Source organism: Filicampus tigris, chromosome 2 (genome assembly GCF_054856515.1).
Source record: "Filicampus tigris isolate MCC_2025a chromosome 2, RoL_Ftig_1.0, whole genome shotgun sequence".
Lineage (NCBI taxonomy): Eukaryota > Metazoa > Chordata > Actinopteri > Syngnathiformes > Syngnathidae > Filicampus > Filicampus tigris.
This window is the reverse complement of record NC_141218.1, coordinates 26,418,248-26,433,895: the sequence shown is the minus strand read 5'-3', so window position 1 is coordinate 26,433,895 and position 15,648 is coordinate 26,418,248. Positions and strand designations below refer to the sequence as shown.

General features: G+C 38.6%; 2 protein-coding genes and 1 long non-coding RNA gene across 6 annotated transcripts; 1 reads left to right on the top strand and 2 right to left on the bottom strand.

Annotated features, from left to right (window-relative positions):
• Window positions 1-324: 324 nt before the first annotated feature.
• LOC147151912 (uncharacterized) lies at window positions 325-11,575 on the bottom strand. Of its 4 annotated transcripts, XM_086023567.1 has the most exons (6): window positions 11,284-11,575; window positions 6,321-6,447; window positions 2,912-3,303; window positions 2,323-2,465; window positions 1,534-1,700; window positions 325-730 (listed from the first exon to the last, which is right to left on the bottom strand). In XM_086023567.1, the coding sequence occupies exons 3-5, from the start codon at window positions 3,116-3,118 to the stop codon at window positions 1,544-1,546; spliced, it is 507 nt and encodes a 168-aa protein (XP_085879693.1). In that variant the 5' UTR covers window positions 3,119-3,303; window positions 6,321-6,447; window positions 11,284-11,575; the 3' UTR covers window positions 325-730; window positions 1,534-1,543. The 4 variants fall into 4 exon arrangements, with proteins under 4 accessions (XP_085879693.1, XP_085879689.1, XP_085879690.1 ...); XM_086023563.1 differs by lacking the exon at window positions 325-730 and having other exon boundaries at window positions 835-1,700; XM_086023564.1 differs by lacking the exons at window positions 325-730; window positions 6,321-6,447 and having other exon boundaries at window positions 835-1,700.
• LOC147151913 (MORC family CW-type zinc finger protein 3-like) lies at window positions 3,858-6,461 on the bottom strand. Its single transcript, XM_086053197.1, has 5 exons — window positions 6,220-6,461; window positions 5,262-5,439; window positions 4,446-4,565; window positions 4,251-4,354; window positions 3,858-4,088 (listed from the first exon to the last, which is right to left on the bottom strand). The coding sequence occupies exons 1-5, from the start codon at window positions 6,459-6,461 to the stop codon at window positions 3,959-3,961; spliced, it is 774 nt and encodes a 257-aa protein (XP_085909323.1). The 3' UTR covers window positions 3,858-3,958.
• On the top strand, window positions 8,820-15,636 carry LOC147151911 (uncharacterized). Its single transcript, XR_015085701.1, has 6 exons — window positions 8,820-8,886; window positions 9,203-9,278; window positions 9,508-9,602; window positions 10,341-10,408; window positions 11,068-11,547; window positions 15,596-15,636. It is a non-coding gene; the product is annotated as an uncharacterized LOC147151911 (long non-coding RNA).
• Window positions 15,637-15,648: the final 12 nt, after the last annotated feature.

Genomic DNA, 15,648 nt, shown 5'->3' with positions numbered 1-15,648 from the left:
CAAGAGTGGGACTACAAAATTTATTGTTTGGTGAATGCCATTTCCAAGTTCATGCTGCTCAAAGCTGATAAATATTACTTTTTGTAGTCAAACATCCAGCACTTATTTGACAACATTGCGTGTATAAATGATTTTATTAACAGATTACCGTTATTTATACTTGTGGTAAATAAATATACCCAGCATTGTTACCTTTGGTAGAGCTTTTATTGGCCCTCAAAAGGCTGTGAAAATCAAATACGCCAAATGAAAGTGGGATACCATAGATTTCGAAATCCACGTAGCATAAAAATGTATTAACTTTGTTATAGTCATGATGCGTGGTGTATATTAGTGTGCAAACTAGAAGGAATTAAAAAGTCTTTATTTTCAAAATGACTTTCCCCCTTCATATTTGAAAGGGTGCCTTACCGGACATAATTTTAATAACTTCAGAAATTCGAAAAGCTGGAAAAATGCTCCCGTTTGGATATGGCAAGACGGGGCTTTAGCGTCCTCTTGTGGCAGTTCAGCGAAATCCAATCATTTTTTTCAGACTCAGTCAATGCAACAAGTTTAACTTGTTTTATATTTTGCGGGCAATCGTGAAAAGTCTTGATTGGAAAGCACATGTAAACGAATGTGTGAAAAAGTGTTCTATAACATTAAAGTTAGTTAAAATACTACTGTTACTATGTCAGTGGTATAACAGTGGCATGTCCAGTCTAGCAGACAGTGAAGTGCAAACATTCTGTAAATGAGAAAAAAAAAGCAGCAGAAATAACTGTGTGAGCGTGATGGGAACTAAAAGTTAACTTATTGGGTTATGCTATTAATTTTAGTTCATAAAGTAACTTGTGCAACCTTTGTAACACAATAACACAACATCAACAAATAATGATTTATTGTTCTGGTACTTGTTAAAGGTTTTCTCCTAACATATGAGACAAATTGTGATGCCATTGTGAGCTACAGTGGACAAAAACGATTAATCACGTGGCATCATCTTTTAAAAATGGTGATGAACTGTGTATGGGATACTGTGCAAACGTTTTAGGCCACAATTAGATTTGCTGTTTTAGCACTGTTACAAAACAAAAAGGCCACAAAGCACAGCACAGACATCCACCAAGACTGAACTACAGTATTAATAAAGGCGAGAAGAAATCACAGAGCTTTGTCGGTCCATATGCTTGTTGAGTTAGCAGGCCACATACTGGTTAGTAGACGATGGCTTTAGCCACTGGTAATTCTACTCAACCGGCAACAAGCAATTGAGTATATTCTTGACTTCTATGTTACTGACCATATTCACTCAGATTGTAAGAAAAAATGAATAATGTTTTCTTATTCTGATCATCAAAAACAAGGATTGAAATGCAATCGGTTTAAGCATCATTGCTCTACAAGTTTTCTTGGACATTGGTCATTTGTAAAAATCTGCTGTGCGCCATACGCTTTACATTGACTGCTGTGAAGTGTCTTTATAAAAAAAAGTGGTAGTAGTAACGCTGTGGGGAAAAGTGGGCACAGAACTTGAAACAAAGCTATTACCGTGTGTCCTTCATAGTTTAAGCGAGTTGACCTCAATGATCTGCTGTAGGATGTCGTCAATGTCAGCGGTTTCTAGACAGATACCGCTCAGGTCCAGCTGGGAGAGGAGCATCTTGAGAAGGGCAACTAAGTTGCCACGGATACGATGCAGGGCCTTCTGGGTCGATCTGGTGGGGGCGGGGGGGAAGCGTGCAGCTCCTGAATACACTTACGAAATTCCAAGGTTTTTTTGGACAAAATTTTATTTAACACATTGCCAGTGAAAGTTGAACATTTTTGTCTATTATCTATGTCATTGGTTCTCAAACGTTTTGCATTTAGTACTTACTACCTAAAAAAAATACCGGGCTCTTCAAGGAGCACTGTCTATAAGTCTATGAAATACTCCCTAAATGTAATCGAATACTGAAATACTAAAATTTAGCTAAATACACTTAAATCTTAAATTTATTGAAAAACTCCCTAAAGGTTTAAATGCTCCTAGATGTACTCAAATACTTCTTTTATACTAATACTGTATATTATCTTATTGAAATTCTCAAATATAGGAAAATAAACACTATACATAAACGATTACAAATACATTGCATGTAAAAAATAATGCAAACTGTACCCGAATAAATGAAACAATTATCAATGTTTCATTGCAAATGTATTGTACTGTACTTAAAAGGTAACTATGAACTGTACTCAATAAATGTACTGTGCTGAATTTAAAAAAAAAAGTGGAAGCCGCTTTATCATTATGCTGAGTTTGTAGATGTAATTCCTTGATTTGTCTGCACCTACCTGGTTTCTTCAGGTCCACAAGTTTCGTTCTGCTCTTTTCTGTGTTTTTTGTGATCTTGCTCCTGCTTCAGGCCACGCCCCCCATGGTGCACCATCACCTGGTTTCCTGGAGCCTGAGCGGGGCCGCTGGGCAAGCTGGAGAACTGATGGAGAGCAGAGAAGAACTTTAAATAACCAAACGATCAGAAATAACCGAGCTGGCCTAGTCTTTTGCATTGATGTCACTTTATCTGAACCTGATCAACAGTATGTAACTTGTATACAGTAAACCAATACAATGACATCCACGACATCAGCTGCATCAAAAATTCAAGTACGCTGTTCGTTTATTATTGTGTGCACTAAAAGAACTGCACTACATCTGAGAGGGGTTTCTAACATGTTGGTTAAGTGTGACAAAACGAGAGGGAGAGAATATTAGAGACACCTCTCAGTAAATGGAGTAGACTTTTAACATGCAAAGGTTGACTGTGAGTTAAGGCCGCTGTTATGCTGTGACAGTTGTGTCACTCCATTGTTACAAGTTATTTGTACAGAAGCTCTGAAATACGTCAAGCAAAATATGTTATCCTGTTTCCATTCTGTTGACCTTGGACAGGTTGGCCTGGCAACCAATCTCCCTCGACGCCGGGGCCGGTGTCTGCGTCGCCGTCCGACTTTTGGCCTCCCTCTCCTCAGTCATTGCGGCTGGGCTGATCTTGGTGGGCTCAGCGCTGGGACGCTTCACCAACCGCTGAGCCTCTGCTTCACGGCCGGCCTGCTTGTGCATCTTGGGAGCTAGAGAAGGTGCTCCCATCCGTGGGTCCGACCTGGGCTTGGCAGGGTCAATGCAACTGTCCTGCTTGGTGGTTTCTGACGGGAGTGTTTGTTATTTTGGGATGGAACTCATGTGTGACTACATTTCCTGAATCAGAGCCGTTCCCATGACACAATCTTTTTTTCTTTGCGCTGTTTGTTGACGATCCCGATTTTCTTTTGTGTCTACAGAGATAAGACATCAGAATCAGAGACTCTTAATTGTCCTTTAACAGGAAACTGATGTTGCGGCAGGAACACACAAGGACAAGGTACACAATGACATCACCAGTGAGGATAAGACTCAATCGAAAAATAAAAAAAATAAAAGGAAACATCATACTCATACACAAGGCTGCTAACACATGTTCAGTCCAGAGCTAATACCTTAAAAAGCCAATCATCATCAGCTATTGTGAAAAGTGCAGATGTGCAAATAAGCCAAATCAGCCAGTGTTAAAAATTCGGGATGTTGCGTTCTCACCACTCGCTAAGAATTTTTTCGAATTGAAATCTTCTACGGTGTCATTATCACTGCACTGTCAACACTACATTTTGTTGCTGTACAACACTATTGGGTTGTTGAACATTTATCACTTTCAAATATGTTACTTTCAGTGTGGACGCATAAAGGCACTTTGCAGTGTAGCTGAGTCATCTATTAAGCCCCGAAAGAACATCACATTGCGGTTAAGCTCATTCACATCTAGAATAGAGTCGAGTCGAGTAAAGACCTCCACCTAGGTTGAATTCACCTCAATTTTAATTGTAGAGCACTTTTAAGAAAATAGCCGTAGCTGAAACAACTTGTAACAAAAGTGATCATGATGTGCCATTTTGTTTACATTCTTTTATTACCTTCATACAATACAGTGCTATTCTTTATTGAATATGATGAACAAAGCCAATTGTTGTGGGGTTTTTTTGTCCAGTAATAGTTGAGTTTGATGCCCAAGGCGCTATGAGTCAGTCTTGGAACAAATTAAAAATAAAAAAAAAAACTCATCGGTCTTGCACAACGGTCAGTTCACATAATTATGCTGCTAGTCTGTAGTAATATGGACCATGGGAGTGAATGAGCATTGAGCTGTAAAAACAACTTGTGTTTGTTTTGGCAGTTCTCCACTTCTTACTGGTAATCTTTTGTGTATTCGAAGTCCTGCTTGTTGTGGGCCGGTTTGAGAAAATTGCATTCAATGATCCCGATGATCCCGACTCCTGCCCGTTGGCCCACGGTCTCCAGTCAATGAGAGAGTGAGTGTAAAGCATAAAACACACACACATACTGTAGTACAGTATATAGAGTATATTACACACACACACTCTACCTTGAGCTGGCAGCCCACTTTCTCGTAGGCCTTGATGAGTCGGTTTTTATAGTACATCATCATGCCATAGTGGTCTTTGGTTTTAGTATTCAGACCAAAGGTCACCTTGACTCTCTCATTCTGGCAAAGAACGGTCAAGGTCAACAGACTCGGTGATTAAAGTATTAGGGCACCTGGGCAATACGGCATTCACACAGAAGAACACGTGTGAGGTCCGAGGACACTAATGTTACAACTGAGAAGGCCACCAGCCAAATCTCCAGTTCATCCCAAATGTGTTTGATGGGCTTCACTCATGTTCTTCTGCACAGAACGTTTGGAACTTTCTGGAAGATGCAAGAGGGGGCTTCCCCAAACTGTTCCAATAAAGCTGGAATCAAAGATTTGTCCCCAATGTCGTGAGAATTAGGATTTAGGGATGTTACTTACAAGGTTTCAAATCCTATCTTTCACAGTGTGGGGTTTGAAAAACAAACAAAGAAAATAAACACGCCAGCACACTGTTGCAACATACACTCAACAAAAATACAAATGCACCACTCCCATTTTTTACGAGATGAACTCAAAGGCCTAAGACTTTTTCCACATACATACAGATCACCATTTCTCTCAAATATTGTTCACAAACCAGTCTAAATCTGTGATAGTGAGCACTTTGCCTTTGCCGAGATAATCCACCTCACCTCACAGGTGTGCCATATCAAGATGCTGATTAGACACCATGATTATTGCACAGGTGTGCTTTAGGCTGCCCACAATAAAAGGCCACTACATCATTAATTGTGATGCTCTAATTTGACCAATTCATTCATACACCAAAAGAAAGGATTCGCTAAATTGAGGTTTATAGACGTCATGCTTAATGTGCTTGAGGCATTTTGAAACCAGCCTTGCAAGAATCTTCTTTCCACGCAGTACAACTTGTGTCCTAGGTTTCAGGTACAATATACTTTGGTATGCCTGACACACAGAGACATACAGATAAACAGACAGACAGATACATTACCACAGGAATATGCTAAAATGTCACTTTCTTCCATACTTAAAGCGGAAGTAAACCCAAACATATATTTTTTTCCAGAATATGTTCTAAGCAGGCCCACTAGTTTGTGAAATGTGAATTAAGCAGCAAAATCCACCCCTTTTTAGCCATCTCTGGGGACGGCCATTTTGTCACTTCTGTCAACTGAAAATGACATCACAACTGCTCAGGGCTCAGGTAACGACCAATCACGACTCAGCTTCAGAAAAACAGGTAAGCCGTTCCCAGTGCAAAGGGCTCTTGTGCATAAATAAAACAGCCAAGGATGGCACAAAACTGCTGAACGGTGTACCAAAATGTAGTGCAAAAACTTTTTTTGGGGTTCAATTATTTTCACAAAAATCTACTTATTCAAAATGTTGTTATTCGTACTTCAGAAAACAGGTGAGCTGTGATTGGTCCTTACCTGAATCGTGCGCATTCGTGATGACGTTTTCAGTCGACAGGAGTGACAAAATGGCCGTCCCCGGAGATGGCTAAAAATGGGTGGATTAATTTATTTCACAAACGCAATATTTATCACAATGCCTTGTTTCAACTAGTGGGCCTGCATAGGACTTATTATTGAAAATTTCAAGTTTCCCATTACTGCATTAGATCAAGCAATGGTCAACCAGTATAAGAATACATGGACACAATCGCAGATATAGGCATAAAGCATGAATTGCTGATATTTTCTAAACAAAAACGTGCACTTATTTTGATTGCGTTTGATCTTAAAGCAATGTAGGCATGAATGAATTCACCAGCAAGCAGTAGATGATTGACTCTCCCCTAAAAAGGCATCTCAAAGGTAAATTCGCCCAGGTGATGGGCTCTCCTTTAGGACTCACCCTGAGACTGGAATACATCTCCGGAAAGCCCTGCTTGTCTTTTTGGGATTTGCAGTTCCTCAGCTCAGGCAAACGGATATCACTCTTATCAGTTTCAAAGTCGAGCTCCGGCTTGCCATCTTTGGCCCTTTGTGATAACATAATGTAGAGAATATGTCATAACTGTTTATCTCATAACTTTTTCAACAGTGTTACGGCTTTACACATGGGATTGAAAGGGATTTCCCCTTTTAATCATATAGTGACATCCAAACGTGATGTTCTAAATGACACTTTGAATAGAGGCCGTAAAACCAGCAGCCACTGTGTCATGTTGAACATCCTTATTTACACTTCCAACAGTCTGGTCAATTTTATTGATCAGTTACTTTCTTTTATTCCGTCTTATACTGACACTGATATTTCCTGGATAGTCAATCTAAGATACTTAGTTAAATACAGACCTCTAATATTGACTCTCGTTTCTGATGTTGTTCACTGAGGAAAGCATTCAACATAAATAACTGTGTCACAAGCTTGTTTTGTGGTGCTTGTAGAGATAGGATGGTTGGTCTTAGATCAGGGTCAACACTTCCTATGCACAGATAACGCACTGTGCATCGGGCACCATCGCCCGTGGTGGGCCCCAATTTGCGCGAGTGGGCGCATTGCGACATCATGAGGTGCACTTGTCATGCGTGAACGCTCCGACACGTCGTTCAAATATCCGTCAATGAACACATATCAGTGGGGCACAGAATGTGTCTGCCTGCACCTGGATCAAATTCACCCAATCCTGTTACACCACCTGCACCACAACTTAGACCTGGTTTCACCTGGTCTAAAGTCTAGTCTTATTTTCGGCTGTCACCAACACCATCCTTGCTCTTTGTTGATATCCAGTGGATTAAATGCAATAAATAAAGAGGGTTTGCAGACAAAAAATTGCAGACTTGATTTTTTTTTTTTTACAAGAGACTCACTCAAGTGTTAATGTGAAATTTTGGAAAGCACAGTGGGGTGATGAATGTTATTTTTGTCATGCTTCACAACAATCAGCAGGGGTAGCTGTTCTCCTAAACAAATTCAAAGCTCATATCTATGAGACCATTCTTTCAGATGACGGCAGATGGATAATTTTGGTTTTCTAATTAGATAACACCTTCTTTCTTGTTTGCAATTTATACAGTTACAATAATTATAATCAAGCCAAAGTAATATGCACAAAGCTTTGTGAAACATTTGAAACACTCAAATCCAAATATAAAGAGGCACAATTAATACTTGGAGATTTTAATGATGCACCTAACGACTATATAGATCGCACTCCAATAAGAATATATCAACACGCAAGATTTAAAAGCACTGACTTTATTAGTGAACAACTCGCAGTCATAGATGTATGGCGATTCTTAAATCCTGATAGAAAAGAGTACACTTGGAGTAATGCTAGTAGATTTTTGCAGTCAAGGATTGATTTATGGTTTGTTTCACCATCGTGTTTGCAGTTTATTTCGGAATCTTCTCATGATCACAAATTAGTTACTATTTTTTTGGGTTGGTTCTAAACAAAAAAGTAAATTACGTGGTTTCTGGAAATTAAATGATAACGTATTGAATGACAAAATATTTTGTGATATGGTCAAGACAGATACTCCAGAATATTGAAATAATCCCAATACAAAGATGGGAATACTTCAAATTCAAAGCTAGAGAAATAGCAATGAGACAAAGTAAAGAAATTAAAAAAGCTAATTCAACTAAAGAAATTGATACCATGAACGCATTAAATTATTTCTTGGCAAAAGATCTATCAGAGGATGAAGTGATTGAATTGAAAAAATTAAAAGAGGAAATAGATGCTGCATAATATTAATATGGCTAAAGGAGCCTTTATAAGGATGGAATTTGGCGAGAAAAATTCTAGTTATTATTTTGCTCTGGAGAAACGTAATAAAAAAAGAAACTATATTTCAGCCCGTAAAATAAAGGATAACATAACCACCAATTATTTAGACATTTCAAAATATGTTGGAGAATTGTATGCTTCTTTATACAAATCAAACTCTTGTATCAGTGATTGTGATAAATTCATTGATTTGGTTAAAGAATTTATACCAACTATCTCAGAACACTTTAAATTATGCTGTGAACAACCAATTTCCAAATTGGAAATATCTGAGGCTATTCATGGAATGAAAAAACATAAATCTCCAGGAAATGATGGACTATCAGTGGATTTCTACGTACTTTTTGGGGATATTGTTGAAGATCATCTCTTCGCATTATTCAAATAATGCTTTGTTAAGAAAGAAATGTCCACGAGTATGAAGCAAGGCGTAATAACTTTAGTACCTAAATCTGATAAAGATCATCTTATGATCGAAAATTTGAGACGTGTTACGCTTTTAAACACAGATTATAAACTTCTCTCATTGGTATATGATAAATGATTAAAAAAACAAGCTGTTGTGACTAAGTAGTGCCCCTTCTGCGTGGCTGCGTCTTCACACTCGCTCACACGACCGCACGCGGTAGACGGGACGTCTGGCTTTTGCGTGTGCAGTGTGCATTAACAGCTCGGACGGTGAGTATTTGATGAGTCTTTCCAACCTGTAAACGGTAAAACGAACCTAAATTACTGTAACGAATTGATGTCATTTCTACAGTAAAATTTTACAGAATCTTCTTGTTTTGTCATTTTACAGTGTTTAACTGTATAAGGCAATGCATTATGGGTAAGAATAAATTACAGTAACCTGCTACATAACTTTGCAGTTAAATATTGTAGAATTTACAGAAACTGTGTTCAGGCATTTATAGGTCATATGTATTGATTCTGATATATATTATAGTATATAATATACATATTACATACTGTTATTCGGATTTTTGGCGGTTAGAATTTCCGTGAGGAGAGGAAACAATGGCGGATACTGTACAGCCGTGCACCCGAGCACCTAAGAATTCAGCCGATTGGTGAGTAATATTTGTTTCGGGGGTGTTGAGGTAATGATGTCGGCAGAGAAAGTTTTATGTTTTGGACCCTTTTCGACCGAGCTGGAAAATGTACTTAGTAGGAATTTGATTTAAATTAGATGTCTAAAAGTTTGCTCGCTTTTTTTTGCGTTTGTTCCTCTGCTATCATACACAGTCCAATTAGTTAAAAATGATAAAGTAACAACCTACCATATCGCGTGTTTTGCAGCTTGTACTTCATATTGTTCCAGAGCTGGAGGGATCCACATTGAGCACCACAACTGAAGCCCACGGTGACCAAACTCAATTGAAGGCGATTTTAAGGTAAAAATATGTTGTACAATTTATAGTTAAACTGTAACAACGCAATATGAAAACATCCAATGCATAAGGCTTCTTTTCTATGCATGCAAGTTACAATTTACAGTCAAGTTACAAGTTAGCCACTTTTGTCCCCCTGGGTTTGTTAGAGCCATTAATGTTAATCTAATTTAGAAACTGCAGTGAACGTTTATTTGGGATTCAGTTTGTGTCCAAGTTACCTCAAGTAAACTAAATTTGCCTACACACGTTTAACACTATACTATTATCTCAGTCAAGAAATCATGCATTCGGTTGTGTGTGCGCGTGCCTGTCATCTCACAAACTAGGCATGAAGCTAGAGTTTTATGTGCACAGTACACTCATAACCATATGTAAAAAAACAAACAAACTGTGGTTAAAGACAAGTGTGATCCATTCCAATGTGTGATCCTCCTACTTATGGCACACTTCAAAGAGAACCCTGATGGACTCATTTTGCAGACAGATGTATGTGAAATTGTAGTTTGCAGAGATATCACAAGTATACATGTTCTTTACTCAAGTGGTATGACCCATCAATTATAGAACTGAAAAATCAACCTATGAAAGACATTTCTGCAGTTCTTTTCTCACACCCAACCCTATCTCTTAATTTTAGAGGTATGCATATAAGTTGTATTGGTTCGTTTTGATGATATACTCAAAAGTGAGGCTGAAAGTAATTGTCATTTTTTTTCTGTTTTGCTTTTTTTTTTTTAGTTGTTGGGAACTCCAGCTGACACCGAAAGAACACTGATGCTTCCTGACTCCAAGACTAATTGCCTTCGGTAAGCTATACAGTATTTTTAAAGCGGAAGTCAACCCAAACATAGTTTTTTTCAAGAATATGTTCCCAGCAGGCCCACTAGTTTGAAACACGGCATTCTGATTAATTTTGCGTTTTTGGAATATAAGTTAAGCAGCAAAATGCACTAGTTTTTAGCCATCTCTGGGGGCGGCAATTTTGTCTTCTGTTGATTGAAAATAACCTGTTTTCTGAATCTGATCCGTGATTGGTTGTTGAGCAGTTGTGATGTCATTTTCAGTCGACAGAAGTGACAAAATGGCCGCCCCCAGAGATGGCTAAAAACGAGTGGATTAACATTTATTCCACACATGCAATATATTCACACGCATATTCTTGAAAAAAAACATGTTTGTGTTGACTTCCGCTTTAATGCCTACACACTAGGTTGTGTTTGTTTTGACTGAACTGCATTGACTGGATATCATATCTACAGAAATAGGAGGGAGTTTCTTCAGAGTTGGCACAAATGTTCTTTGAGAAAAACTTTTTAGTTTTTGGAGGTCAGATGAAATAGCATCATTTTCATTTGCCCATGGAAGGTAAAATAATTGTCTTGTTTTGTGTGACGTGATTGATTTGGCTGGCTTGTCAATAAGCTGTGAGCACAGTTTTTCATTAAGTTTTGTTTTCTTATTTTAGATGTTTGGTTGCAACCCCAGCAGTGGCACAAAAACATCGAAATCCTATGTGGTTCGCCAGTCCTGACCCCTTACAGCAGCTCTCCCTCCAGCAGTTGTTCGAGTTTCAGCACCAGGGACAGCTCTCTATGAAATGTGCTATATGAATAAAATTGTATTGTATTGTATATTCACCTGTTATTCCATCGGAATGCCTGCCTCAATAATAACCTCCTACCTGGCTGAACTTCAAGGCTCCTCGCTGTGTTCCTGCGATATTGGGAATATGCTGTTGTCATCAGTGGAGAGATACGACATAAGACAGCGGGCCTGCAATACACTTGAGGTCATCTCCCACCTGCCGACTGAAGCCAAGTCTACGTGTGGCTGTCTGCACACAAGGCAGGCCCCATGGAGTCTACTCTGGGTCTGCAATGAAAATGCTGTACAGACACAAAAGTTACAAGTGCAGAGAGATTCCACCTGCTCACCCCACTCGGAGGTATGTGAACAGGGTGCTTGCGAGCCAATATGACTCACTAAGCTTTCTCATGCCCTATACAACACGTGCTAACGTTCTAGTTCAAGCCAACTGGAAGAAAGGTCATAAGTGGGACGAGCTCATAACCGATGTACTGCTATCTGTTTGGCAAGCCTGGGAGAGTGCACGGCCACAGTTACAGCCGATAACTATTCCCAGATGCGACACCTCAGATCTACCAGCCAGTAATGTTGAGCTGCATATCTTCACGATGCCTCCGAGAATGGCTTCGTTGCTTACCTTATGGCAGTTAATAACATCACCAGTGCAGTGCAGGTCTCATTGTGTGTTAGCCCGGTCACGAGTAGCGCCAAAGAAGCAGTTGCAGCTCTGTATGGTGCACAGTTAGCCAAATTCTTACAAATAGTGTCAGCTTTAGTCAACCTTGAACATTTAATTAAACACACTAGGAAGGAAGACAAGAGAGTTACACTTTTTTTCACTCGCGAGGAGAACGGACAGAGACGTGCTTAGTTACAAACTTCCTACCGCTTTAAACAGTCTGTCGTTGTTTCTCTTTTTATTTACAAAACGGTGGTTCCTGGTAACACAATTGCTCTAAAAGTTTGGAGAAAAAATAAATCACAAATTGGAATGCTTGCTCTGACAATAACAAACACAGAGTGTTCAAGCAGATCACTGCAATAAAGTCATTCACAGGCAGGAATGCGCTTTTGAAATAAGGGCACAATTCCCTATCCGTAGCTGCAGCACGAGGCATGCTCTGCTTTCTAAACAGACAACTTCAACTTACATGACACAAACACGTTTATACTGTTGAATAAATGCTTTGAATACCCTAAGAGTAAATATGAGATAACTTTGGTACAATTATTCAAACAAATAGAGCCGACACTACCAATTAAAGGTATTATTATGAATTATGAATACACAATAATAATTACTATATATTATTATTCAGTTCATTAATATGGTCCATTTTTCCTGCTGAAAAATTCTGAGTAAATCATTTTGTGTTTTACTGGATTTTGGACCTAAATTTTCTATTGCAGATTTACTGCTCTGCTTTTTGTCAGAACAAATGAAAGTTCTTTCTTTAAAATGCTCTGTCATTAGTATAATAGAAATGTGATGTACCGGAAGTATTAGTGGTATTGGTTACTTGGTATCGGTGTTGAGTATTTGTACTGGTATCAGTATGAAAAAAGTGGGATCAAACATCCCTAATATCAGAGCTGGGCATTTTACTACAAATTGAGCGTCCATCATTCGTCATCCGTCAGGAGCGTGGGTACCCTTCCGTCATTCGCCCTTTTTTCTGGGGGGGAAAAATAGTATCCGTCTATAGGCCGGTCCGCCTCTAATTTGAAACGGGCTTCCGCTAGCACCCCATATATGTACTGTATATTATTTTGCAAGTCGACCACTCATCAACAGTAGTTACAATTAGTCGACTAATCAGCTCATATGTAAATTGCAGCATATTGCACCAGCAAGCAGCTGCTCTTATGATAACCATCATTATCTTACAGCTTAAATTCTTTAAAGTACAGTGTGTGCAAACGAATAAAAAAGACAATTAAGATAATTTGTGCATACGACTTTTATTAAACTTTGCAGCTTTCACCATTATTCCTGACATGTTTATAAATGACGGTGCAAAGCGATACTGTGGCTTTGAATATTTTTTAGCTGTAAATGTTTTGTATATTTTAAAATTAATCTGACTATACACTATACAGACTTGCACCAATACTATAAAACTATCTATAAATAGAAAAATACTCACGTAATACACTCTTATTGGGCACCAAGCCTTTTTTTTTTTTTTTTTTTTACTGTAGAACGTAGTGAAATCAGATGAATAAAATTAAGAAAATGCTAAAGGAAAGTAAAATAAACAATTGTTTTGGTTTTTAATTTTGTTTCTATTTAATCTTTATCCAAAACGTTTTGTTTTGCTTCACTAGTATGCATGATTTAAAAGTACTAAATTGATCTATACCACCGTCGTTCGCGATCGTCCAGTAAGTCGCAAAGGTGGTGTCAGTCGCTCCCATTAACTCAATCACTGCCAGCCGACCCAGTTTCCTGCTACTGATATACCCGTAACTATCTGTCAGCGGCAGTAAATGAGTTAAAAAAAAAAAGTTGTTCCCCTCCCTCCTATCATCCGTTGTGAAATTTGTCACTTGTCACTTGTGGGGTTAACTGGGAAAACAAGAAGTTTCCATTTTGTTTTGTCTACTCTAAACTTAATAATTACTAATAAAGTCTAAAAATGATTCATGGAACAAGGACAATGGAACAAGTCAATTAGCCTATTTCCGGTGTGTCACGCCGTTCAGTCCGCCCGGGGCCCTTGCTGGACAGGTGAAGGGTGGAATGTGACGTAACATTTTTGAGCCATTGATAAAAACATCAAGTCCAAGTACCGTGCCAACATGACTGATGTTCATTGGGACGTGTGTGCAAGGGAACTTTTTTAATTTTCACATCAATGCGATGTCTGTAACGCGGAAGCACCATTCATGTAAAAATAAGAAAATGAAAAAAAATGGAGATAAATGTTTTTCACATGACAGCGACGATATATTGTACCTATAAAGAATTGTAATGATTAATTTTAAATAAAGTAGGTAGATCACTTGGACTTGGTCATTTTAGAAGTAGTAGTCACATGCTGAAAAAGTGTGGGCACCCCTGATCTACACAATCAAAATAAGGTATGCAAAATAAATACAACCCTCAAAGATTAGGAGTAAAATGTATATATTTTTAGCGTATGGACCATATGCACGCAGCACTTCCGCGTTCGATGTCGTAAGGCACCGAAGTTTCCGGTGCAGGGTAGGCGCTGTAGAAGAGCGCGCTGTTCATGTGTTTCAACTCTAGCGCAAGTCCGTAAGAGAGACTGGGACCCCTACTTTGTTTAACACTACGACCACCCGAATTCTAAACCTACTTAGATCTCCAAGAGCCGTCTTTTTTCTTTGATTGGACAGTTTAAAATGTTTAATGTTAGGTAAAGTAAAACACCTTAATATGTCTTAATGCACAATACAATAAGCAAACTATGACTAATCACCACCAAAATACTGTGGCAATTGCTTTGATATTTTCAGAGATGTGCATGTGAATTTTGGTGGCAATTGCTCGTAGTTTTCTAACATTAAGTAAGCCAAGTTAAGATTTTTGACATAAAAGGGTTTCAGATCATCCCATTTTGCGGCTTGCACTCTGGCAAAGACGTCATGGCCTAAAATGATTATTACTCGCTGCTTAAGTTGCTATTAAAGGTATTTTATTAATTAAAAGTCTGTTTGAGTATCTTAACATGTAAATGATGAACTGTAGTTCCTCTCCGAATCCCGTCTGTTACAGCTGGTGTTGCATTCACTACCACCGTGTGGAGGTTGAGTGTCACTGCACTTTGTTATATTGACGTTCCCCTACAGAGCTGTCTCAATCCTTAGACTCAACCTTGTCAACATTTTGAAACAGATGTAATGCTTCCTCTATTGTATAACAGTTTTTTTTTTTAACTGACCAAAAATCAATGCTATCGCTTAAAAGTGCTTGCTATGGAAACCCAGCGTAGGAATAAGACACTCATTAAGATTTTTATATTTTGTAATACACTAAAATGGCAGCATGAGAATAATACAAAACGGTGACAATTGATAGAAATCCTCTGAAGTAAAACAGCTTCAAAACAAAGGCGCTGGGCATGACCAGAAAGGGCGATGCCTTACGAGATTTTACCGGAAATATGTCACACCCACTCCGTGCATATAGTCTATAACAAATTATAACGTAGTATGTTGTATAAGCGAAATTTTAGACAAATCTCTCACCATAGATTTTGGTCTATGAGACAAATTGATGTCAGAACCACTGTAATGATTTTAATGATTAAACAGCACATTTGGGTAAACCTGGTGTATTAAAGAAGTGATCAGCAGGAACGGCAATGTGTCAGCCTGTCAGCATCAAAATGTGCAGTCATTAAACTGCCTTTGATAAGTAATCCAAGATCTCTCGACAGGGGTGGACTTGCTGGTAATGCTACTAGCCGCTAATACTGGAGCCACCACTAAA